This window comes from Jatropha curcas, chromosome 5, assembly GCF_041381405.1.
Source record: "Jatropha curcas cultivar XTBG-Jc1 chromosome 5, XTBG_Jcur_1.0, whole genome shotgun sequence".
Lineage (NCBI taxonomy): Eukaryota > Viridiplantae > Streptophyta > Magnoliopsida > Malpighiales > Euphorbiaceae > Jatropha > Jatropha curcas.
In genome coordinates, this window is record NC_143155.1 from 6,474,560 (window position 1) to 6,501,844 (window position 27,285).

General features: G+C 36.9%; 1 protein-coding gene and 1 long non-coding RNA gene across 2 annotated transcripts; both read right to left on the reverse strand.

Annotated features, from left to right (window-relative positions):
• Positions 1-3,796: 3,796 nt before the first annotated feature.
• LOC149496141 (luminal-binding protein 5) lies at positions 3,797-7,181 on the reverse strand. The gene is made up of 8 exons (XM_089721922.1): positions 7,023-7,181; positions 6,341-6,608; positions 6,022-6,236; positions 5,624-5,866; positions 5,040-5,519; positions 4,777-4,931; positions 4,599-4,681; positions 3,797-4,495 (listed from the first exon to the last, which is right to left on the reverse strand). The coding sequence occupies exons 1-8, from the start codon at positions 7,078-7,080 to the stop codon at positions 3,997-3,999; spliced, it is 2,001 nt and encodes a 666-aa protein (XP_089578048.1). The 5' UTR covers positions 7,081-7,181; the 3' UTR covers positions 3,797-3,996.
• A 1,930-nt stretch (positions 7,182-9,111) lies between these two features.
• On the reverse strand, positions 9,112-11,171 carry LOC149496142 (uncharacterized). Its single transcript, XR_016320757.1, has 3 exons — positions 11,079-11,171; positions 10,016-10,087; positions 9,112-9,282 (listed from the first exon to the last, which is right to left on the reverse strand). It is a non-coding gene; the product is annotated as an uncharacterized LOC149496142 (long non-coding RNA).
• Between the last annotated feature and the right edge of the window lie 16,114 nt (positions 11,172-27,285).

Below are 27,285 nucleotides of genomic sequence, written 5' to 3' on the forward strand. Positions count from 1 at the left end.
TTTGCTGCATGAAAAGTCTCAATCAGTGGATATCTTTGAGATATTCATTAATGAGGTAGAGAGGCAGTTAAATAGAAAAATTAAAGTTGTGAGATCTGATAGAGGTGGTGAATATTATGGTAAATTTAATGAAAATGGACAATGTCTTGGTCCATTTGCAAAGTTCCTTAAAAGTCGTGGCATTTGTGTGCAATACATAATGCTGGGTACACCTCAACAGAATGGTGTAGCTGAAAGGCGGAATCGTACTCTTATGGAAATGGTTAAGAGTATGTTAAGTAACAGTACTGTACCTTTATCATTATGGATGCATGCATTAAAGACTGCTGCGTATTTACTTAATAGAGTTCCTAGTAAGGCAGTTCCTAAGACCCCTTATGAACTGTGGACAGAAAGGAAACCTAGTTTAAGGCATCTTCATGTTTGGGGTTGCCTAGCAGAAGTTAGGATATATAATCCACGTGAAAAGAAGCTTGATGCTAGAACAGTTAGTGGATTTTTCATAAGATATCCTGAAAAGTCAAAAGGGTACAGATTTTATTGTCCTAACCATAGTACGAGAATGGTTGAGTCTGGTAATGCTCGGTTTATTGAAAATGGCCAATTTAGTGGGAGTGTTGAATCACGTAAAGTGGATGTGCAAGAGATTCAGATTGAAATCCAACTCAAGTGGATTCTCCTAATATCTCTTCTTCAATTGTTGTTCCTCTTGTTGTATCACGGTTTAACAACATGGTCGAACAACAAAATAACATTCCAAACCAACAAAATGACCATATAAATGATGAACCAGTAAATAATGAACAAGTCACGAATGAGCAAGTGGTTTCACAAGAAATAGCATGAAGGAGGTCACAAAGGCAAAGAAAGCCAGCAATTTCTAGTAATTATGTAGTTTACTCACTTGAGCATGAATTTGAATTGAGCATTGATAAGGATCCAGTCTCTTTCCAGAAAACCATGGAATGTTATAATTTTGAAAAGTGGTTTAATGCCATGAAAGAAGAGATGCAATCAATGAGTGATAATCAAATCTGGGACTTAGTCGAGTTACCTAAGGGTTCAAAACATGTTGGTTGTAAATGGGTTTTCAAGACTAAACGGGACTCTAAGGGCAACATTGAAAGATATAAGGCTAGACTTGTTGCTAAAGGTTACGCTCAAAAGGATGGCATTGGAAAGCTGCAAAGAAAGTACTTAGGTATTTATAAGGCACTAAGGATCATATACTCACCTATAGAAAGTCCAGCCATCTAGAAGTGGTGGGATACTCGGATTCGGACTATGCCGGTTGTGTAGATTCGAGAAAATCTACATTTGGTTACTTATTTCTCCTAGCTGGAGGAGCAATTTCATGGAAAAGTGGAAAGCAGTCCGTCATTGCTACTTCCACAATGGAGGACGAATTTGTGGCATGCTTTGAGGCCACTGTTCATGCATTTTGGTTGTGGAACTTTGTCTTAGGTCTAGGTATTGTCGACAGTATATCAAGACCGTTGAGAATTTACTGTGATAATTCCGTAGCTGTTTTCTTCTCTAAGAATGATAGGTATTCTAAGGGTGCAAAGCACATGGATTTAAAGTACATATCTGTGAAAGAAGAAGTACAAAAACATAAAGTGTGAATTGAACATATCGGTACTGATTTGATGATAGCAGATCTGCTAACTAAAGGCTTACCGTCCAGAATCTTCATTGGCCATATTGATAGGATAGGCATTATAGATAAGTCCTTGTTAGCATGATGTTCAAACTTGTATATATATATATATATATATATATATATATATATATATATATATATATATATATATATATATATATACATACGGTTAATTTGCTCATTTTATTGTGACACTTGGGAATTCAATTAAAGATGTGTTTTCGCTTATTTATGTATTATCCACATTATAGATGTATACAATAATGGTTTGAGTGAGATAACAATAATGTTTATTGCAACAATGTATTGTTTGTTGAATCATTTCTCGATTAAAGTTCTTATGAATTGAGATGGTCTGTGATGTATGGAAGGAATCATGTTGATTAATGACTTGTGACTGCCATAATCCGATCACTTTAATTATAATTAAGGTTAACATGATAGATTCAAGAAATGCACATGGACCAAGTGGGAGATTGTTAGATTATTTTAATCTAAGTGGCCCATGTAATTAAAGAGCTGGTTCTAATTAAGGTAGTCCAAGATGATGATTATTGGGCTTAATGGAATGAGGAAAGTGCTAGTTTGTTTGAGAGAACGTGAAAAGAAAAACTCCCGCAGCTATTGGTAATTCTCTGATCATTAAGATAGAGAGCTTACGGACAAAAGGCTAGAGTGAAGAAAAATAGATCTATGGTTACGGCAAGAATCGAATTGTTGCAATGAAGTAATCAAAAGTCATGGATCAAGGTACGCTTCCGCTTATTGTGTATTCTTATTAAACAAATTCTATGAACAATAAGATCTAAGCTATGTTAAAGTTTATTTAACAATCACCACTAACATATTCTCCCAGAATCTAATCATAAAACTTTAATGTTATGAGAAAACTGATTAGCAATTAAAAATCTGAAAGTAAGAGAATACTTTTGACTTTTTTCATGAAAAGTATAGTATATCAAGTATGCTCATCAATAAAAATTAAAAAAAAATGGCGAAAGCCTAATCGAGATACACAAGGAGCAGAACCCCATATATCTATATAAACAAGGTCAAAGAAGCAATAGAAGTGCTAGTACACATTTGAAAAGGGCAAAGTAATACTTTTATTCAAATAACATGTTGAGCAAGACTTGTCAATAGCAGTAGAGAGAAATATAGGCGGTCGTATTTTGGAATTGAAATACCAACGCTAAGACCATATTATATTAAGATTACAATTAATATGTATAATAATAACCCGACTATTTACCGTCGTATAACCACTAAATATGAACGTACAATTAACTAATCTAGAATATGAACCTCATTTGGTTCATATTATCTTCATTAGGAGTGATAAATGCTCAACATCTTTTCCTTGAGTATTATGTGTACTTGTGCTTGCATACTATCAAAAGCTATAACTTTTTATTACCTTTTAAATCTTTAAAAGTGTTATGCAATAGGAAAGGTAAGGTTCCTATTACTACTGAAATTTCGTAAAAAAAGAAAAAAAAAGTTTTTAGATCCATTGCACTTGTAGTGCTTACTTTTTGATCTAATGTAGGCAACTATTATAACTTCTTAGTAAGTGCCTAACATAGTCATGTTTTGAAGCAATGTGTCTAAATTTATTATTATTAATCTTACTAAAGACCTACTAAAAGCAGTAATTGCTTCATTCTCGCCATTCTGTCTCTTTGCTTGTCAACCCAATAACAAACTTAAGAAATATTGTTAACTTTTTTGATTAATATAATTTATGTAAGTGCTCCCGTTTTATTTTTTATTTTTTGTTAACATATTTACTAATAAACCTATGAATCCTATCATATATTATGATTTTTTTCATATTTGGTTTAGTTGTAAATTAATGAAGCAGAAGCACTATATTATATTTACTATTGATAAAATGAATTAATATGTACAAGTTTAAAATTATTATAATTTACAAATATTTGTTTGGCTAATAGAATTCGATTAAAATAGAAAAGTAATTTATCTAATAAATAATAATTTGTTAGTCAGGTTTACGAACTAGAATTTCCATTAGGACTTGCACAATCTATTCTTCTTATTTGTATAGAGAAAATATAATAATAAGGACAGCTTTGGGCTCAATTTCCTTTTACTTGCATAAATAAACTGAAATAGAACAAAAGAATATGAAGCTCTTTCCAAATTAATATGCGATATCTATACATCTCCAATTCTTCAACTTCAAAACCGAATGAGAGAAAACACAAGGAAATTCCATCTTTTCTCATCCTACTGTATGCTTAACAACTACACTAGAAAATCTACCTTATCATTTTTATGTTAAAAAAAAAAAAAAAAAAAGGGGGGGAAAATTAGAGCTCATCATGCGAGTCATCATCTTCTCCCTCTGAACCACCTCCGGGTGCTCCACCTGACCTCTGATAAACAGCAGTTATGATTGGATTGCATACAGCCTCCACCTCCTTCAGCTTCTCCTCGTAATCCTCTTTTTCGGCACTCTGATTTTCGTCCAACCACTCAAGAGCTTCCTTAACTGCTGTCTCTATCTTTTCCTTCTCATCAGACTCTAATTTTTCAGCCAGCTTGTCCTTATCGTTGATCTGGTTCTTCATATTATAAATATAGGTCTCCAAGCTATTACGGGCATCGATCCTTTCCTTGACTTTCTTATCTTCCTCAGCAAACTCCTCTGCCTCTCGGACCATCCTTTCAATCTCTTCTTGACTCAATCTACCCTTGTCGTTAGTAATAGTGATCTTCTCGGATTTACCTGATGCCTTGTCCTCTGCCCTCACGTTTAGGATACCATTTGCATCAACCTCAAATGTCACCTCAATCTGTGGAGTTCCTCTGTTCAAACAAACCGGGGAATTTTCAGTTGGTGAAACAGAGCCCAAACTCATAGAAACAAATTTAAGAGATAAAAATATAGGCATGAAAGCTAAGAAAAAACCTTGGTGCTGGGGCAATGCCAGTTAAATCGAATTTCCCAAGCAGCCTGCAGTCCTTCGTGAGACTCCTTTCACCCTCAAAAACCTATACGACAACCAAGTTCATATTCAATTGCTAATTCCAGGAAAATAGACTATTAGGATTTATTTTCCTGTCACCTCACAGAATAAATTGCATACCTGAATTGTTACAGTTGTTTGTTGATCTTGGTAGGTGGTGAAGACTTGAGATTTCTTAGTAGGAATAACAGTGTTTCTAGGAATCAACTTGGTCATCACTCCGCCAACAGTTTCAATACCAAGAGTAAGTGGGGCAACATCCAAGAGAAGTATGTCTGCAAATTGTGAATACAGAGAGTCAGTAAACTGCCAATCTTATCATTAGATATTTTAAGGGGGAAAAACACATCGGAAAATTCCATTATAAGGTGAGAAGACAATACCTTTGGTTTCATCACCACCCTCTCCGCTCAAAATTCCTCCTTGAACAGCAGCCCCATAAGCAACAGCCTCATCAGGGTTCACACCTTTATTGGGCTCCTTTCCATCAAAGTAATCCCTGAGAAGCTGTTGAACCTTTGGAATTCTAGTACTCCCACCAACAAGAACAATTTCATCAATTTGGTTCTTTTCCAATCCGGCATCTTCCATGGCTTTCTTAACTGGTCCCATGGTTTTTCTGAATAGGTCATTGTTCAACTCTTCGAACCTAGCTCTGGTAAGTGGTTCAGAGAAATCCACCCCATCAAATAAAGATTCAATCTCAACACGAACTTGATGTTGACTGCTCAAAGCTCTCTTGGCACGCTCACATTCTCTCCTTAGCTTTCCAAGAGCTCTGTTGTCTTTGCTGATGTCCTTTCCATGCTTCTTCTTGATCAACTTAATGAAATACTCCATAATTCTCTGATCAAAATCCTCACCTGTAGAAGAAGCAATCAACATCAGCACTTTATTTTCTACTCCAAATACTAGCTTAGATACCATGACAACTAAAGCACTAATAAGATTTAAGTAAGAATATCACCTCCCAAATGGGTATCTCCATTTGTAGCCAAAACTTCGAAAACACCATTATCAATTGTTAAAATACTGACATCAAAAGTCCCACCACCAAGGTCAAAGACAAGAATGTTCTTTTCGCCACCCTTCTTGTCCAAACCGTAGGCAATGGCTGCTGCAGTTGGTTCATTGATAATTCTTGCAACATTCAAACCAGCGATGACACCAGCATCCTTGGTAGCCTGCCTTTGAGCATCATTGAAGTAAGCTGATAGAGTTCACAAAATGAAATAAAAGTCAATACCCAAAAAATTTCACTTCCGAAGTCATACTTCTACTTAGCTAATTAATCTTTCTAATTCAATAAAGCCAGTGTCACCTCTTTTGAAAATTTTAATTAATTCTAAAAAACTTCTATTTTACCTGGTACAGTTACAACAGCATCCTTGATTTTCTTTCCAAGAAATGCTTCTGCTGTCTCCTTCATCTTGGTGAGGATCATCGCACTTATCTCTTCAGGACTAAACACCTTAGTCTCACCATCTCTAATTTTAACTTGGATATAAGGTTTTCCATCTTTGTTCACAATCTTGTATGGAACAAGCTTCATGTCCTTCTGAACCTCCTTGTCCTCAAACCTATAAGCAACACAAGATTAGAATGTTGATAAAAAAAAAAAAAAAAAATGGAATTTCTCAAGCACATAAATACACAAAGAAAAAGATTAAGAAAAAGACAGTACTTTCGTCCGATAAGTCTCTTAACATCAAATATGGTCCTTTCGGCATTGACAGCTGCCTGATTCTTTGCAGCCTCACCGATCAATCTCTCATTGTCAGTGAATGCAACCCATGATGGAGTAATTCGATTACCCTGATCATTGGCTATGATTTCGACATGCCCATTCTTGTAAACACCCACACAAGAATATGTTGTACCAAGGTCAATTCCAATGACAGTTCCTAGCTTGGTTGCTTCCTCTTTTGCAATGGAAATTGCAAGTAAGCTACCTGTTCATAAATTAACTACCACATGAAGACACACTATGCAAGTCTAAAAATCACTCACAAGAGAAAATTCAATAGAAAAGAAAAACAAAACATGGAGCAATACCAATCCATATCATTACAGGTTAACTACAACTAGTCATCATATCATTTCTATCAAATAAAATAAATATAATAAATAAATATAATTACTGATTCATGGAAAGGTACCCTATTTCAAAAATTTATTGCTTCAAAAATTTTTCCTACCATAATTCCATAAACTCAGTCGGATCATAATTAAATATATAGCAAAATAGCATATCAGACACAGAACAACACAATTATTTACTTCATTTTCTGATAATCCAAACAAAAGCATTAGCAGGAAAAGGGTAAAGAAAAAGGAATGCAAGGCAGATACAGAGCAACACTAACCGAACAAAACGATTGCTAGAACGATCAGAGACGCTTGTCGCCTCAACGCAGCAGCCATGGTAGAAACTTTTTACTCTCTTTCTCTTCTTTGAAACTGAAAATCTTTCTATAAATTTTTTTAATTTTAAACTGAATAAATGATTTGATTTGAGTTTGGAGTTAAGAAAGGCAAGAGAGATGTTTATATACATTTAACTAACGCGGAGAACCTTTGGAGAGTGTCATCCGTGCTTACGTGGACCAATTGGAATTAAGAACGACTCTTCTTTAGTATTACTAGCCAATCAGAATCAAGATCTTACGTTGGGGCGATCCTCACCATTCGTTCCCAACAGCTTTCTTTAAGTTTGTCCAAAAAAAGTGTTTTGACCACGACTACGCTGCCCAAGGAGCATGCAAGAAAATTATAGAATTAGTAATTTTATTATATAATCTGGGAAAAATGCTTTGCCCAATTTATGTCTAATATTCAAAATCAATAAAAATTGAATAAAATACTTTCTTGTCTTTAAATTATAACCAAATTAACACTTACATTATTCTATTGTTAACAAATAATTTTGATGTCCCTAAATTTTCATTCTCTAATACTAACAGGTCATTCTATGCATTTTAAATAAATTCATCCTTAAAAAGATATGTAATGTCCAAATTAACCTTTATTATAAAAAAAAAACAAAAAAGTATACAGATAGAAACATTTATTCTTTTTCTAAACTTTTGTTATCTCTTCATCTTGCTTTTCTCCCTGCATAAAACACCATATAAGGTTTGTTCAATGAAACAGTTAAAAAGTTTTGGCCAGATTTAATGAAATATTTATAAAAGAAAAAGTTATAATCTACTCTGATTTTTTTCACTAATATACGTTTACTTTATCAACTCTGACACATGAGCTTGAATCCTCTTTTACCTCCTCTTTCTCTTGATTGGACTTTTATTTTTTTTTATTAATGACAGAGATAGTAATGGTGATTCTGTTGCTAAAGTTGCTTTGCCTTCTATTCCTGTCTTACAGACTCCAGTTATAAGTGAGTAGTTGTATGTTTGTTCTATTAGCATGTTTCAACATTCTACTTGAGATTTTGAGTTGGGTATTTTCGTTTTACTTACTATTTCCTCTATATTTTTATTGCTATGATAAAGGTACCTACCTGTCACTTGCCATTTTTATGCCTATTACTTGTTCAATGACATTATCAAGAGAGAAACATCACCGCAGAACACTTAAATTTTGCCCCGCACATAAACTCAATGATGATAACTTTTTTTGTGATAAAATGAGTTTTAGATATTCGATGAAATTGATTCTCGGCCTAATGATCCATGTTTAAGAAACATGATCCGTCGAGCCATTTTCATGTTTTCGGATTTTTAATGATTCCGGACTGAAATAGGGCCTGAGAAGCATCTCAAGTGTGCCCGTAATGCATCCTAGTGCATTGTCTCATTTTGTATGCCGCCAGGTTGATTTCATGAAAATTGTGCTTTTCTGGGCTCATTAGTGGCCCATGCCACTTAGACCCCAAAATTAGGGTCACCTAGCCACTCATTTGCCTATAAACAAACCAAGGGTCTAGGCAATTGGGGGAGGAAAATTGGTTGCCTAACAAAACTGTTGCATTTTTATTTCTCAAACCTCTAAATCTAAATCTATAATAAGTTTTATAGATTTATTTTAAGAGAGAATAGATTTCTATCAAAACTATAGTGTCACACCTTACCCTACTGTAAGACATGGCATGTCGCCCGTAATATAATTAATAAGCACTTAATTCTTATAAATGCTTACTAAGTATACTACCAGGGACTTAAACCTTTTTATTTCCTTCATTTTTTTTATATCTTGTAGCAATAATTTAGTTATTAAATGTATAACTTATTTTGGTTCGTTCACCTGTTAGAAAGAAATGTCTATAATTTACTAACTAGTAATCTCAATATAATTTCTTAAACATATTATTAAAAACATAAAATGGTTCCATAACCCATAAGTCCATGGATGATTTAATTACATATTGGAGTCCTGTTCAAATCTTAGATACATAATAGAAATTAATTACTTTAATAGACTATAAATTTTCAAATTCATACAATCATAATTTACATGAATCTGCTCAAATATACATAGATGATCTGTTAATGTTTAATACATCATACATATTCCAAAAGAAGTCAAATATACAATAGCTACATCAGTAGCATACTATCTACATCAAATAAAAATGATCCTCTCTTGGTTCTTTTTCCTTTTCTTTACCTGCGATAGTACAAAAGCAACTATCGCTAAGCATATGGCTTAGTGGTGTACTAATAAAAATAATAAGGAATGACAATTCATAAATCCGCCATGGTAAAGAAAATAAGAAACAAAATAAATCAATACCATTTAAATCATCAATTCATAATATGGTCTTTACAGCTTTTATAGAGTCAATTCTGAGGGCCATCAGTGTCTAATGTGCACATCTAGACCTGCTATCTACAACCTCAATCTGTGATATGATTTCAACAGAAGAGGGAGCAATCTACAACCTCAACATGGAGGGAGAATTTCATATCAATCATATATCATCTAGTGATGATATCCATGTTCAATCGATCGTAATATCAACTTCAACAAATGAAATGATATTTGGGGTAATAACCATATCTATATCAGCTGTAAGACTTTTAAACCATTCCATTTATGTACTAATATCAAAATCACAATGGACAACATTTCATTTCACAACCACTGCTAAAAACATTCAATCACGGCCACCCCTCATACTACAGATATCAATTGGCCAACGTCCTCCTCTTTCACAGTATAAGAATCATAAAATTCATTTACAAATATCATTCGGTCGTATGCTTTCAAAATAATCTTTTTCCTCTTTAAGAACTTATGAATATAATTATAATTCATAAAGCAAATCCATTGAAAATATTTTGCAAAATCAATTTCATTTTGTTTAAATAAAAGTAGGAAAGGAATAATATACACTAACCGGAACTAGATGGCTCCCCTAGCCCTTTTCCTCTAGTAATCACCCTCTCCTCAACTCCCTTTCTCTCAGCAGCTGTAGCATGATATTAATACTCACATTAAGATCATACTACACAATGTACACACATGCACTTCTATAAGAATGTAAATTAAGCATTAGAATGTAGTCTCATGCTTTTTCTTTCATTTTCACTATACTTGTCCAAGTGTTATATGATCTGAGTTTAAGCATGAAACACTTCATATCCAACACTTAACCACATCCTAGACACAGAATACTAACAATGAAAACAATAGAAGTGAATAGCATGCTAAATTCGTTCAAGGTTTATGACATGCAGAATTTCAGCATTTGAGTAGCTGGTATTGCGTTGACTATATCTTGAATTCCCCATATTCAATTGCCCTGAAATTTTGACAACATGTTCCCAACATCTTAGGGTACTGTTCTGGAAAATTTCATAATTTTTAAAGCTCATTTTCATTTTTAAATGACATAATTATAGAATCTGAAGTTCAGTTTTTCTCATGCTGAGCAGCCTGCATTGATTTACTTATAACTCCATTTCCTTTTATCCAATGGCCTTTAAATTTTAACACGACCTACCCAACATCTCAGTCTATCTCCATATCAAATTTCATAAATTTTGGAGTTCATTTGCTTAGTCAAATAGGTCAATTACAGAAGCTGAATTTCAGGCAGCCCAACTGTAACATGTCCAACAATAATTTATATATGTTTAAGCATTCTCACCTCACTTCCAGCACAAATTCATGCAATCCAACTCTTCTATTACTTACATAACATCATAATATAAGAATATCAGAATCCCTAGTTCATGGCATATCAAGAACAAACTCAAAATCATCCATCTTGGTGACTTATGCAACTTAGACTTTGAATTCATGCATAACTACTTTCAATCATCTTAAATCACCTTAAAATCACTTCTCATCACTTCATCTTCACCAAATCAGATTACACAAACAAGCACCTCACTTCAAAGTTCATGGAATTCAAAAAGTAATCCATAGAAATGAAGGAGGAAGTGAAAATAACTAACCTTTTCTTAAGAAATACTTGAAAATTCTTTGATTTTCACCTTCTTTTTGCTTGGTTTTGACTCAAAATCCTCCTCCTCTCTTCTTGAACGGTTTGGCCTGAAACAATGAGTGAAGTGTCGTGGTTCTTTCCTCTTCTTCAATAAAATTATATAATAAACTTTATTAAAAATTCCTTTCATGTCCTTTAAATGCAAATTGCACTATAATCCTCCCTTTTGTTTTCCCTTCATCCTTTGGCACTCTAATCTTTTTAATCATTTTACTTTAGTCCTATTAGGTATAAACCAAGTGTATTTAATATTCTAAACTCCACTTGGTAAAAATCGTACGGAAATTACCGTTTTCAGGCTTTTCGGGTAAAATCGTGCTTTACCGAGAAGTCATTCATCTTTTAACTCATTTTTGATTTCCTTTAAGCTTTCACATTGATTTGCAAAGATCAATTAATGTTTCATTTAATTAATATTAATATCCTCAATATATAGTGTTTCCCATTATTCTAAGTTTTTTTTTTTTTTTCGGATAACCGAATTCATCGAAAAAGCTAGAATAGAAAGAACTACAAAATTGAGGATATTACATATAGTGAGTTTTGCAATCAATTGTTTCTCTGAAACGCTAATCAATCAACTAAATCTCAGATCATTGTTCAAAGAGCAAGATCATTAGGTGTTCATTGTCATCTTCAAACCAATCTTGGGTTTCTCTTCAAAGGAAGGCAAACTGAGAGTTTAAAGCTTCTTCTTTATCTTTTTCTTTTCGTTAGTGATCAAAAACACCCTTTTCAAGCGTGGTTGTGAGGGAAACCCATGATCAACCACACAGGGGTCTGTTTGTGTTGAAGTGGCTCAATATGTAAATAAGAGCCGCACGCCATACGTAATGACGCATCCCACTTCCATACAGCCAAAGACTATGTAGTTATGTTTTATAGGTTTTGGTCTGCGAAAGTCCCGCACGCCATAATACTTATGACGCACACCACAACATGTGGCGCTAGGGACTTCAATCTAGAAGCCCAGAATTGATGAATAAAAATCTGACTCTGATTCTAGGATTCATTAGAGTTAAGCATTAAGCAATCTGGTTTTTTACTGCGAGCAAAACACATTTTGGCCCAAATAATCACAATGAGAATGAAATTTAGGTAGCGACCCTCAAGTAAAACTAAGATGAAAAACACAAAAATAAAAACTTCACACAAAATCATCCTAACACATGCTCAACTCAAATCTTGAAATCATCTCAAACAAATCCATCACCACATTCAAGGAATTACAACTATCCAAATCGCTCCATCTAATATAGATTACAAAAAAAAAAAGTTTTTATGCTGAAAAATTTTCTGTGTGTCCCTGTTAAAAATCAATCAATAATATGTTTTTTCAGGCAATCATCTAAGAAAAGCACAATACTTAGCTTCAACAAAATAAAACATTGAAGGTCCATATGTTCTTTTTTCATTTTCCTCTCCACTAATGTAGAACAAATTAAAATGTACAACCAAAAGGTCTTTTTTTTGTCTTGTAATGTTTGACTAAGGTTAAGGTTTTCAAAAGAAAAGATATAGGCTCAAAATAATGCAATAAAAATTTAATCAATCCAAATTTTATCTTCATAACAATGCACAAAGTAAATCATAAAATCTCACAATTACACTCTTCGCAATAATAACTTCTACATTTTTCTTTCTTTTCTTTTTCTTTTTTTTTTTGTATTTTTCTATTTTTTTTCACTTTTTTATACTTTTTTTTCCTTTTTTTTCAACTACAAATATTAACAGTAAACTCATCAACCCAATCAAAGTGTAATTCATTGAACTATATGGGTTGAGAAAATTGAAACAACAAACACAAAAAAATAATAAGAACAATTGAAACTAAACAATAAAGTGCTATATCACAAATAATTTAGAGTGCTAATGCTTCAAGAAATAATTGGATGATTAATTTTCTTGCTTTAAGGGAGGTAAAAGGCTTTTGGTTATATGGTTTTAGGTTATACGGTTTTAATAATGGGTTATAGAAAGAAAAATAATAAGTACGCATTTAGCATACTTTGTGGCAAGGCCAGCACACCTTAGGCAAATCCCACATCGGTTAAGGACGGGGTAAACGATCTATACATAAGAGGGGTAGCTTCTAACTTGGTTAGCGCGCTTTTGGGCGAGTTGCAAAGCCTGCCTGAGGGACAAATCCGTGAGGGTTGCAAAGCCTAAAGCGGACAATACTGACCAGGTCAGGGCTATGACAATTGGTATCAGAGCCGGCCCTGTGCCCTCTGGCTGGTGGTGGGGCAAACCTCAACGAGGACGCTGAGTCCCCAAGGGGGGGTGTATGTGGCAAGGCCAGCACACCTTAGGCAAATCCCACATCGGTTAAGGACGGGGTAAACGATCTATACATAAGAGGGGTAGCTTCTAACTTGGTTAGCGCGCTTTTGGGCGGGTTGCAAAGCCTGCCTGAGGGACAAATCCGTTAGGGTTGCAAAGCCTAAAGCGGACAATACTGACCAGGTCAGGGCTATGACATACTTCATAAGCTCAAAAAGGGTAACAAGGGTTAATGGATTAGGATAGGTATAATGAAAGGTAAAGCAATATTAACGGTCTAATGAATGCCTAAATCATTTCCTACATCATGATTTGTCTAATATTTCACCTCAAGGGAAAATCAAAAGGGTTTTAGAATTCACAAAGCTAAGGAAATTTTCTTTCACTGTCTAAAGCACAAATCTCAAGAAAACTGACAGAAAGTGCTCAAAAGATTTAGAATTTCAAGCATAAACAAGTTTGTTCATAAACCTATAAGTGCAATAATAGTTAATATCAAGCTATGATCCTATCATTTGGTAGTCTCATCATCCAAAACTCATTCAATCAATGAATTTAAGCATGTATTAGGATGAAACAAACACTTAACAAAACAAAAATATTTACATTACCAAAACAAATAAAAAAAACAACAAAAAAAAATCAAAAATTCACCCATACCCCAAACTTTAAAACAAGCATTGTCCTCAATGTGAAATAATAAGCAAAAATAGAAAAATAAGAAAATAGAATACTCCCCTAACAGTAAATGAGGACATAATGCGAACAACACTCAGGTGGCAAAGGTCGACGCCCAACGAACTCAAGAAATTCCGGTTAGAGAGCATCAATCTTCTCTTCAACTAGAAAAGAGAGAATTTGAGAAGAGAAGAACAGATGCATATTAGTGGTGAACGACAAAGAACAACAATAACTATGGCCAGAAATCACGTGAATGTTCGGTTCCAAGGAAGAAACGAATCGGGCTATGGTTTTGAGAGGAAAACAAACCGACTAGTGACGGAAGAAAGTGGTGGCCGGCGATTAAAGGTGAAGGGATGAAAGGCTTTTCAATTGAAAGTGTTTTTTTCATTTGTGCCTCTTAAGAAAGAAAAGAAGAGAAAGAAGAGGAAGAGGGAACGTTATGGGAAACAAAAAGATCATTTATTACAAAATATTAATAAAAAGAAATAAAAAATTATTTATCATATTTTTTATCATTTAAAAAAAAAGAATACTTAAAAATCTAACTAATTTTTTCACAATTAAGCTCAGTTTTGCAGTGTGACTGTGAAAATCTCTGTCTCTTTTGCATAAAATATTTTCCACAACCAATTCAGATTTTCACAATTCACTTGTGAAAATTTCTATCTTATTACACTAAAATTTGATAAATTCCCACAGTCAAGTAATTTTTTTCATAACACCATTGTGAAAATCTGTCTCTAGGTCTCTTATAAGTGTGCCACCCTAAACTTTAAACCTCAAAACCTGATAGGAAAAATTAGAAAGACAAACAAAATAATAAAATCATAGAATTCAAAACCAATAAACAAAAATATATAATTAGTAGCTATTCTAGAATGATATATGAGGATGTACCAAGATCAAATTGAAAATTTATTTTAATTTATAAGTTAAGAGTTGATTATAAAATTGCTACTTATGGTGGTTGGATATTTGAATTATTGATTGCCCGATGGATGGACTGTGTGAGTAATAATTGATAAGTATATTAAGTTGTTGATACTTGAACAAGTGGAAAGTCCTATTTTAGGGGAAATTCTGCCAGAAATTTAGATAAAAATCTATATTAATTATAATGATTAAATATCTAAGTAAATATATATTAAATTAATTCTTTAATTTCTTATTTAAGGAAAGTCATCTATCTAGTACAGTATTTCCTTTATATTTATGTTTTATTCAGATCGTCCGAGTTCATCTACCTTTTCTGCTAATCAAAATCCAAATTAAAGCTTGCTTTTTCTTCTATCACTGTGAGTGATAATAAATAGTGCATATCATTATCTACATACATGCATCATTTATTCTATACTATATAAATATATTTAATACGCAGCCCTTACCTTTACGTATTAATATGATATTATTGAAATATAAATGTTATTATTGTTATTATCCACCTTATAAACATAACATTATAACTATATTATTATTATATAATTATATACACCATGATTATACTCATGTGTTGCACATTATATTGAATGAATTGTTGGATTACTTGTGATGTGCTAATATTGTGCGTTGTTTCCGTATGCAATTGGGATGAAGTGGGTCACCATGGGATTGTGAGGTCGGTCTCAGATATCGTCGGCCATGTATGGGAGATCGGCACCCTCGTGTGCATCTTTATAAATGATATGAAAAACCATAGGATGGCCTCTTGTTAGTAATGGAAAGAAAAGAGAGAATGGAAAAATAATGGGAGGACAAGTCAAGCAAGGATTAGACTAGTTTGCCATGTATGGGAATCGGTTCCCTAATGCACATGTATGAGAGGACAGGCCATGTGTGAGGGTGGCTTGTTGGAGGTTTCACCGACGCCATAAACTAATCTCCACTTGATATGATTACATGAAGATGATATTATTTGTGGATGCTGATGCCGTGACACGTGCTTGATGAATCGTGTGTTCATTATATAAATTTTGGAAAGCAAGTTGCGTGATTGTTTGGGCTATGCATTTTTTATTATTATTCACTGAGTTATGAAACTCACTCCTTTCTTTAAATTTTTCCCAGGAGGTAGACATTTTGTTGGTCCAGATAAGTTCTGCTTCCTTCTCCATAGAGTTATAACAGTAACTTCTAGCTTTTTGATAATGTTTGAATATACAGTATTGTGTGTGAGAACGCATCCGCATCCATTTACTGGGCTCCCAAGTTAAGGTGTTTTGCATTCCATTTTGTTATGTAAAATTTATTAATGCGCTATTCAATAACCTATGGATTTTCAAATCGTCTCTCTAAAAGTACAAATGGACCAGTTTTCCATATTATAAATGACATGAATTGTATATAAAATACAGGCCAGAGAATGATAGTATGATTTAATAATGTTGTAATATGGGCTTATTGTTCCTACTGTCGGTTTAAAAAAATGGATTCACGTGAGTTAGGCTTACTACGGATCTCTGGAGCCTTAAGCTTACCTGGGCCTAATACTAGTCCAGCCCACGGTTTTGGGTCATGATAAAATTGGTAATAAAGCATAAGTTTATTATTCTAGATGTAATTGAAGAGTTATTCTTATCACGTCTTGAAGTATTTTTCTTGTCTCCTAGATTTGGCATAGCCATTTTTAGATTGATATTACAGAACATTATAGTGTGTAGGATATGGCTTTTTATGTTTTTTATGATTCGTATCTATGCTTGAATTTTAGTGTGATGAATACCAGGAGAACAGCGTATGATAATATAGAGCAAGATGCTCGAGATGAGGCTTCCTCCGGGTATCCAGCCCCGGTTAGACGTCGTAGAGGTAGACTTATTAGAAATGTAGTTAATTAGGAGGAAAGGGTGCAATAAAACTAGAATGATGAGAATGCAAATGTAAAACCTTCAGAAGTAAACACACTGGTAATTGAACTTCAGCAAGCCATAACTTCTATGAATAATATGTTAATACAATAGCAGTAATTCCTTTAGGAACATGTACCTCAGCCACAATAACAACAACAAGTACCTCCCCTTATACCTGGTCCAGTAGCACTGCTACACCAGTCAGTTCCACCTCCGCCTACACCTCCCCAACAATCACCACTTTGTTCGAGAGCAACCGATGATACCCTCTACGACATATTTATTAGATATAAGCGACCAAAGTTTACAGGATCGAGGATGCTCACTCTAGAATTAGAGGGTTGTGTTGAATTGGGTTATAGTGATGAGAGTTCTATCGTGTTTGCAAGCCGTAAAATAGAAGGTATAACTGAGATTTTGTTTAGGGATTATGTTCAGCCTTCTCTCATTGGAATGACTTAGGAACATTTTTGTACACTTTTTATGAACTGATTTACTCCTAAAGGGACCAAAAGAGCAAAAATAAGGGAATACGAACCTTTGTTTTAGGGAAAAAAGTCAGTTGATGAATATGCCACTAAATTTATAGAATTGAGCAGATTTGCTCCAAGATCTATTCCAGAAAGGGCACTAAGATATACAAGTTTATTAATGGAATGAATTTGGTTTTTATGCTACTTTGTTTCAGCAGAGAGATCAGAATTTTAATGTTGTAATTGACTCTTAGATAGATGGAGACTAAATATATTTTTGACGGGGTGATTTTAGGTAAAATAGGTACTAGCACTACAGTACCATCTGGAGTTTTAGTATATCAGGAGTGATTGGATCTTTTGCTGTGGGTACATAATTTTCAGGTTCTCGATTTTAAAGTAGAGGTAAGTTTAGTAAAAGTAGAGATAGGAAGAAATTCGGGGAGAGAAAAGGCACTTTTACCGAAAGTTCTAGTAGTGGATACCGATCCAGTTTTAGTAGCAGTAAATCCAGTTGAATAGCATGTCACAAATGTGGAAAGTTTCACCAAGGCTTATGAGTTTGATGCTAATACTTGTTTTAAATGTCACCAACCAGGACATTTTGCTAGAGATTGTTTGATTCTCCCATCACAATCGATATCATCTCAGTCTTCTATGGGTAGTGTGTCTAGACCCCCTACTATTGCACCTTTTGCGTCAGGTTCTAGATTTTCAGGCCAGGAAGGCCGTGGTTCTTTTGGTAGCGGCAGAGGTCAGAGTTGAGGACAAGCTTCATAGCAGTCTGTAATTGGGCAACCACGACTTTTCCATCTGACACAAGGGGATGCTCAGTCATCCAATACTGTGGTAGCAGGTATTATTACTATTTGTTCTTTTAAGGCACGAGTTTTGTTTCACCCTAGTGCCACCCATTCATCTATATCTCCAAAATTTACTGTATAGAAAGAATGCTTGAATAATTAGATTTTCCTTTGTTGATATCGACACCTCTAAATGAACTTGTTTACACCGATGCTGTTATCTTGGATTGTCCCATTGTTATTAAGCGTAAAGACTTGCCTACGAATTTAATTATTGTAGAAGTGATAGACTTTGATGTTATTTTGGGCACAGAACCTACATCTATGCCACCTTATTGGATGGCACCTCCGGAGCTGAAAGAGCTTAAGTAGCAATCGCAAAAGTTGCTTGATAGAGGCTTCATTGGACCAAGCACTTCATCTTGGGGTGCTCCAGTCCTTTTTGTGAAAAAGAAAGATGGTGCTTTTCGTCCTTGTATCGATTATAGGCAATTGAACAAGGTGACAGTGAACAATAAATATCCACTTCCTAGAATAGGTGATCTATTTGACTAGCTACAAAGAGCTATTTATTTTTCAAAAATCGGCTTAAGGTTTGGTTATCATCAATTGAAGATCAAGGAGCAAGACAATCCTAAAACAACTTTCAAAACCAGATATGGTCATTACAAATTTTTGGTCATGTCCTTCAGACTCACCAATGCTCCAGCAGCTTTTAGGGATCTGATGAATCGTGTGTTCAAGCCTTTCTTAGATCAATTTGTGATCTTGTTCATTGATGATATTCTGTTTTATTTTGGAACTAAAATGGAACATATGCATCATTTGAGGATTGTGTTACAGACTCTGAGGAAGCATCGATTATATGATAAGTTTTCCAAATGTGAATTCTAGTTGGAAAGTGTGAATTTCTTAGGTCATGTGATATCTCAAGATGGTATCATGGTCGACCCTAAGAAAGTTGAAGCAGTTAATAACTAGGCTAGATCGACTACCGTCACAAAAATTCATAGTTTTTTGGGTTTAGCAGGCTATTTTTGTTGTTTTGTGCAAGACTTCTCTACAATAACAGCTCCATAATAAGGCCAACCTAGAAAAAATCGCTAAGTTTGTATGGTCTAATTCCTGTGAAGCAAGCTTTTAAAAGCTCAAAGAATGTTTAGCTATTGCACCTGTGTTAGCCTTACCATCGGGCAATGAAGGGTACACAATGTTTTGTAATACATCCAGAGTGGGGTTAGGTTGTGTCTTAATGTAACATGGTCGAGTTATTGCACATGCTTTTAGGCAATTGAAGAAGCATGAGCAAAACTATCCCACTCATGAATTGAAAATGGCGGCCATCATTTTTGAATTGAAGATTTGGAGACATTATCTATATGGCATATCATGTGAAATGTTTACTGATCATAAAAGTAGAAAATACATTTTTGATAAAAAAGATTTAAACCTGAGGTAAAGATGTTGGATGAAATTTCTTAAAGATCATGGCATATTTCAGTAGAAAAGATACCGTTGATCTAGGAAATTAATAGAATGCTCGATGGAGGTCTTAAGCAAGAAATTCCTAGTTCGGGTACTCTGTTGGCTCATTTTAAAGTAAGGTCGATGTTGTTTGACAATATCAAATATGCAAAAATAAAGACTCGCAACTATAGAGGATTATGCAAGAAGTAGCTACTGGTGGATGTTGTGAACCCCTCCCTGGAACATATCATAGGCATGTGAATGCATGTGACTAAGGGCAGAAATGCACGTGAATGTATGAGTCGCCACCTTGTTTAATTATTTTAGGGTAAACTAGGAAAAACCCTAAGTGACTCCGATTTTAATTAACCTAATTACTAGATTAATTAACCCAATGTTTAAGGCATGGTCTACGAACCCGAGGTGGATCCCGAGACTATGTCATGCTGATGAACTAACCTATAAATGAATGCTTTGCGAGGTAAATGATGTAATTAGATCAAATGAAATGTTTAAGTGATTTCGACTTGCCGCTCGGGGTTAAATCCCTAACGTGCCTACGTACTTCCGTTTGAATGGAAGATCAAAGTCAACGTAGTTCGATAGGCCTTCTTTGAAGGGCTTTGAAGGTGTATGCTTAATGCATGAGTGTGTGTATGCTTTGTGCATGTTTGTTTAGGCATTTTGCCAAAGGATCGATTGATTCGATTAGGCGTTCGTCGCCAAAAATGTTGGTTTTAAGGCACTTGTGCCAAAAATGGTTGTCGGGCGATTTGTCGCCAAAGTTGATATTTGGGCTTATTATTGCCGAAATTGATGTTCGGGCTTATTATTGCCGAAATTGGTGTTCGGGCTTATTATTGCCGGAATTGATGTTCGGGCTTATTATTGCCGAAATTGGTGTTCGGGCTTATTATTGCCGGAATTGATGTTCGGGCTTATTATTGCCGAAAATGGTTTTGTCAGGCGATTTGTCGCCAAAATGATTGATTTTAAGGCTTTTAGCCAAAAATGGTTCATTTTAAGGCATTTTGCCAAAAATGGTCGATTTTAAGGCTTTGAGCCGAAAATGGTTTGATTTTAAGGCATTTTGCCGAAATTGATCGATTTTAATGCTTTGAGCTGAAAATGGTTTGATTTTAAGGCATTTTGCCGAAATTGATCGATTTTAAGGCTTTGAGCCGAAAATGGTTGATTTTAAGGCTTTGAGCCGAAAATGGTTGATTTTAAGGCATTTTGCCGAAATTATTCGATTTTAAGGCGATTTGTCGCTAAAAATGGTTAATCTCATTTAAAAGCAATTTGTTTGCTAAAAATCGATTAGACCGTAGGCAATTTGTCGCCAGAATAATTAATTAGATGTAGGCAATTTTATTGCCAAAAAAACGTGATTTGAACGAGGCCATTAGTCACAATTATTGATTAATTGGACTTTTAGGTGAAGTGTTCGAAAATAAGGCAATCATACCATAGTTATTAATTAACTAGGCACTTTAGCCAATGTTGTCGGATTTAAGCTTTAATACCACGATTATTAATTAATCGGACGTTTAAGCTTAATCATGTTTTAATTGAGGCAGTTTATTTGCCGAATTGATGACGTGAATGCATTTATGCAACAACTTTAATTCAGAATCGGAGTAGAAGAAGAATATGCATTAAATGCTAAAATTAAATAGGCAGAGTTTCGTTAGTACCTGATTTAATTGGCGACCGCTTCTTAGCTCTAGATTTAGCTCCTCGTTTAGGGAATATTAATTAATTAATTAGAATTTGTTTAATTTTAGTGGCCAAGTATCACAACACATAAAAAAAGCAATAAAGACTGAATTAAAAATGCAAAAAGCGGTAAAAGAATCGCAAAAGCGTGAGGGAGAAAGATCGTCCGTCAACACAGACAGGAGTGGCAAAAAATGAAGAGGTAAGTGGCCATTTATAGGCCAAAAACGGGCCTAGGGCGGCAGCTGCCGCCAGCGCCGGCGGCTGCTGCCACCGATGGTCGGCGGAAGGTGCTGTCGATGGCCGGAGGCCGGCGGCCGCTGCCGCCGATGACCGGCGGCTGCTGCCGCCGCTGGCCGGCGGCAGGTGCCGCCATGTTCGGCGGCCGGAGCCGCCATGCTCGGCGGCGGCCACTTGGGCCTTTCACTCCAGAGGAGTTTTCAGGAGTTTCGGATCTCTGAAAAATATTCCGGGACCTGTTCCGCGATCCTCGTGACATTCCGGACGTTTTAAGTTACCATATTGGCATACTTTCGGTGAACTTCCAAAATGGCCTTCGGTCCGGTCGGACTGTCCGTAGTCTAGAAAAACAGGCTTTTCGAGCCTCAAAATTTGAGTATTCACAGATGTGAACCACCGGCGATCATAAAAATGATTTATGGGAGTCGGTGGTTGTCTGAAACACAAATTTTGAAGGCGAAAATCGGACGCATCTAGAAGACCCGTGCTTTAGCCTTTTGCTTATAAATAGCTTAAAACTTTTATTTTCATTCATTCTAAACTTTTCAAATTAAAGAGCTCTCTTCAAATTCTTTCAATCTTCAAGGCTTCGAACTTCCTCTCTCCATGGCTTCCTCGGATCTCAGCGGTGAGGATTTTCTAGGTTCTCTAGGAATTTCCCTTGAAGAAGTCAATCTTACGGTGGACGCTAATACTCATGCCTCCGTAATTGGCATCTTCGCCCAGGTAAGCCCCTTTTCGCTCCTATTTGTTTGCAAATGTATTATTATTATTATTATTATTATTATTTTTTGGGCCTTAGATCGCACTAGGAATTTTTGGGCCTCCTTGGCCTGATTGTGAATTTTCGGGCCTCCGTGGCCGGATTGTGAATTTGTGGGCCTTTGTGGCGGAATTGTGATTTTTGGGCCTCCGTGGCCGGCTTGTGATTTTGTGGGCCTTTGTGGCCGACTTGTGATTTTTGTAGGCCTCCGTGGCCGGACTGTGATGATTTGATTTTGATTTTTTTTTTTTGGGGGCATACTGCTTTTATTAGTATGCATGCTAGGGTGAAACTAAGATATTATCCTTAGTAAGGAACCGAGGAATAACTCTTAGATTACTTTACCTTTTCAGGACCCTTATGTCAAAGTGGATGTGGGTGAGACCTCTATGTCTGAAATCCCGCTCGAGATATTTGATCTTAACCATCCGATTGGGGCGATTATCAGTCCGTCCCATTTAGGTTACCTGAGGCACCATGACATAGGCCGGAGCAGTCATAAGGAGTTACTATGCGCTTTAGCCGAGAGATGGTGGGACACTACTAATACTTTCCATTTTTCTTGGGGCGAGTTGACAATGACCCCTGTGGATTTTTCAGTGATCTCCGGAATCCCGTTTGGCACTCGACCGATCGAATTATATGATGACTGGAGGACAGAGATTTCCCCTGACCGGATGGTGGAGCTGATCGGGGTAGACTTACCTCGGATCGTCGGGCCAAGCTCCGCTACTCCGGCTTTGAGCGTCTCCAGACGCTGGCTATACCTCCAGGCCCCCAACACTTACGCTAAATATAGGCGGGGAGAGCTGACGGCTACTCAGGCAGCTAGGTTCACTTTGTTGCTGCTGTTTGCTTCGACCTTCTGGTCCAACAGGAAGGAGAGTTTTAACCCTTCTATCTTGAAGAGTTTAGAAAATCTAGCCCATCTCAAGGAGTACGACTGGGCCGGCGCTATTCTGAGCCGCATGTATGATGACATGTGTGATCTGAGTCGGGGCCACTGTAAACTCAGCGGGACTTACTACTTCTGGGAGGTAATGTAAAGGACGTTATTTTTTTTTTTGGTTCTCATTCCTTTTTCCATTGACTTTCGTTTCTTCCCTTTTACAGACTTGGGCATATGAGTACTTTCCTTTCACTTGCCCAGAGCAGGTTCATGCTGATCTTGGATTGGGGCTGGTACCTTTGGCTTGGAGATGGTACCGATCAAACCTTCATACTATTCAACACAAGAAATCGCTAAAGGATTTGAGAGCCTTTTTTGATACTTGTAGACTGGAGCAGGTATGTGCTTAGTAATTCTTGAATATGTTGAATAAAAAGGATTTATTAACATATTTGCATTTTTCATAGGTGGAGATAGGGGCAATGATTTCCCGTCTGCAGAGCTGGATTCAAGTTAACCCCCAATTCCAGCAGTCGGATGCCTTGTCTCGGCGGAGGGTGGTCCTGTCGCACCCCATCCTGAGACGATATTACTTAGGTGAGAGAGTAAACATTCAAATAAGAGGCTGCCGCTCTATTCCTTATTCCCCTCCAGAAGACATGCGAGCGGGCAAGCATATGACGCTGACCGACGCTCATACTGAGGGTGTTCCGCATGTGGAGTTCATCCTGGAGGGAGATTATGACGAGTTCTGTAGAATTTTCCTGATGCAACCCATCGAATCCCGGCTTGATAGTTTTTAGAGATTGGCACCTTCTCAGCCACTTGGAACCCGTTCTTCTCGGGCTTCGGGTCCCTCGACTAGGACTCCAAGGAGGAGGCCTATGACCGATCCCACTTTTTCCACCCCGGTTGAGGGTCCACCGCAGGCCGGGCCTAGCCGATCGGCCGGTCCTAGCCGATCGACCGGTCCTTCTAGGGCTCCCCGGGCTATTTTGGAGGCTACCGTGCCGCTTCACCCAGACCTGGCCAATCTACGTCTGCCATACAGTATTCCTTACTATGTTCCTGACAGCCCTCCATCTTTTCGAGAGGTCTCCCTGAAGAGTGTGGATCGCACGGCTCTTCCTTCCAAGGACATCTCTGAGGTAAAACCTGACACATCTCTCATAACAGTGATTCATAAGAGATTTGATATTGACTCGTATTATCCTTTGTATGATTTCCAGGTTCCTGTCGGGCTGGTCAATCAGATGATGGAGCTGGTTCTCGGGATGCAGTAAGAACTAACTACGGCCTGGACTCAGATAGCCTTTGATGATCAGAGGGGGAGGAGGCCCCGTCATTGAAGCCATGGTTGCCAGATTTTCTTTTTTTTTTTTTTTGTTGTGCCGAATTCTGACTGTACTTCTGTACTGAATGTCATTTGTACCTGCAATCAGTTAGCACTGAAAATATGTATGCATGCTTGAAATGAAAATGGGGTTTCACCGTTTTGGACGTACTTTATTTTTTGTTTGTTTATTTATTTACCCCCCCTCTTTTTTAGGTGGCCCCCACCGTCGGCGGCCGCTGCCGCTGTTGTTTGGCGGCTGCTGCCGCCATCATTTGGCGGCTGCTGCCGCCGTCGTTCGGCGCATTTTTCTATAAAAACTAGTTTTTTGTTTGGTTCTTCACTCATCCTTTCTTTTCTCTCTTCTTCTTCTTAATTTCAAAGAATGAATCTCTTTTTTACTCACAGCATGCACAGCTGGATTAGGAGTCTCTCCAAAGTCGAAAAGATCAACTTGGGGAGGTACGGTCTCTCTCCTATCGTTACCCTCAGAGGGGTAGTAATTGACTGGAACTTTTTATGGGCCTGCATCAGACTTTGGGACCCTGAGGCCCATGTGTTCCGGTTCGGAGCCATGATGGAGGAGATGTGTCCTCTTTTTGAGGATTTCTGTGCTATCATAGGGTGCGACCCCAATGCTCCTTTGGTCAGGTATGAGGTCAAGATTGGGTATGTTCGGTCGTTTGAAAGCCTGTTTCAGTTCAGCCGACCTCAAGCTAGGGCTATGATTGTTGGTGATCAGAAAGCAATTCTGCTGCCCCTGATTGATGAGTTTTCAGAGGTCCGTTCAGACGACCCGGACTGAATGAGGCTGAGAATGCGGGCCTTGGTTTTTTGCTTATTGGCTGGTTTCTTATTCAATAAGGATCCAGGCTTTGGGGATTTGCGACTTTGTCCCATGGTTTGGCAGATGGAGGATATGGGTTGCATAGGTGGCATTGTGCTGGCAGAAACTATCAGGAGCCTTGACAGAGCTGCTTTAGGCTTCAAGGATTGGACGGTTTCTCCTATTATTCTCCAGGTACTTCTCTTTTTTTCTTTTTCTTTATTTTTTCTTCTTTTGGCCTGTCCCTTTGTAATAGAAAGGATCCATTACTCAGGTTTGGTTAAAGGACCACCTCCAAGTGGTTGCTGTTCCTACTTTACTGCCTTATAACCCCGTCCAGTACTGCATGCGGAGGATATTGATCACACACCCGTCTGCTGATGCAAGGACCTCATGGCTGATTGAGTTGGGTCCAAATGAGGTGTTGTGGTTCGTACCCTGGTATGACATTACCCGCTTTATCCAGGTTAGCTCTCGCCATACTCGGGTTTACCTTTTAGGCCTTACCCATTGTACTTGGTACTATGCTTCGCGTGTTATGAGGCAGATGGGGATAGATCAGACTGTACCGATCGTGGATGACTCTTTATCTGATTCAGCCATCACTCCGGGGGTTACCCGAGCCGTCCTTAGAGCTTGGGTTAGAGACCATCAGATGGTTAGGCCTTTACCTAATCCTGTTGGTATTCAGACTTCTCCTGAGTATCGGGCCTGGTTCATGACCGTTGTCTGGCCGGTTGACAGGCTGAGGAGGAACGCATTGCTGAGTGCACTTGAGGGTTGGACTCAGGTTGACGCTGGTGATGGGGTTAGGACTGATGAGGAGATTGTGTTGACCCCTCGGATAGGCGAGGTTGGAGAGTGTTCAGCAACTAGGGATGACTCGAAGGACGTTGCCCCACGGAGGCGACGGGACACCTAGACTCTGATAGGCTTTTGAATTTGCTTTTCTTTGGCTTTGTATGTCTTCTCTTTCTTTTTTTTTTATTTTGTTTTATGGATTTTATTGTTCTTGGTTTCTTTGGCTTTCTACTTGTACTGTTTGACTTTATTGCTTTTCATTGGAGTGTCATTTGACTTTCAAGCTTTCCAAGCATGTTTCCACTTTATTCATTTAAGCTCTAATTTTTGCCTAAGCCGCCCTTTCGGGTTTTCAACTTAGCGAGCTACCCATTTTTGCCTAAGCTGCCCTTTTCGGGTTTTCAACTTAGCGAGCTACCCATTTTTGCCTAAGCTGCCCTTTTCGGGTTTTCAACTTAGCGGGTCCCGACTTTTGCCTAAGCCGCCCTTTTTGGGTTTTCGACTTAGCGGGTTTTTCTTTGTTTCTCTTTTTTTATTTATTTTTTTTTTTTTTGGCAAAGAAGAAAGAATGGTGAAATGATGATTTTTTTTATTAATGTTTAGACCGTGCCTAATGAGGGCTGCCTACATATCTCCGATACATAATTTTTTTTTTTCGAAGAGAATCAGGTCTAATGTAGTTCGTTTTACATTATGCAATGCTTATTACACAAAGTATCTTTTTAACTGATCTAAATTACATGGATTCATGAATTCTAAACCATCCAAATCAGTCAAAATGACGGCTCCGCCGGATAATATTTTCTTCAACACATAGGGCCCAGCCCAATGAGGGCGAAACTTTCCACGGGGATCTAGGATTGGCTGTCTAATTTCCTTCAAGACCAAACAGCCTTCTTCCAATTTTCGGTCTTTGACCTTCTTATTAAAATGTCGTGCCATTCTTCTCCGGTAGACTTGAGTTTGGTGAATTGCTTGCAACCGCTTTTTATCCATACCCAAGAGTTGCAAATGATAATTCTTAATCCAG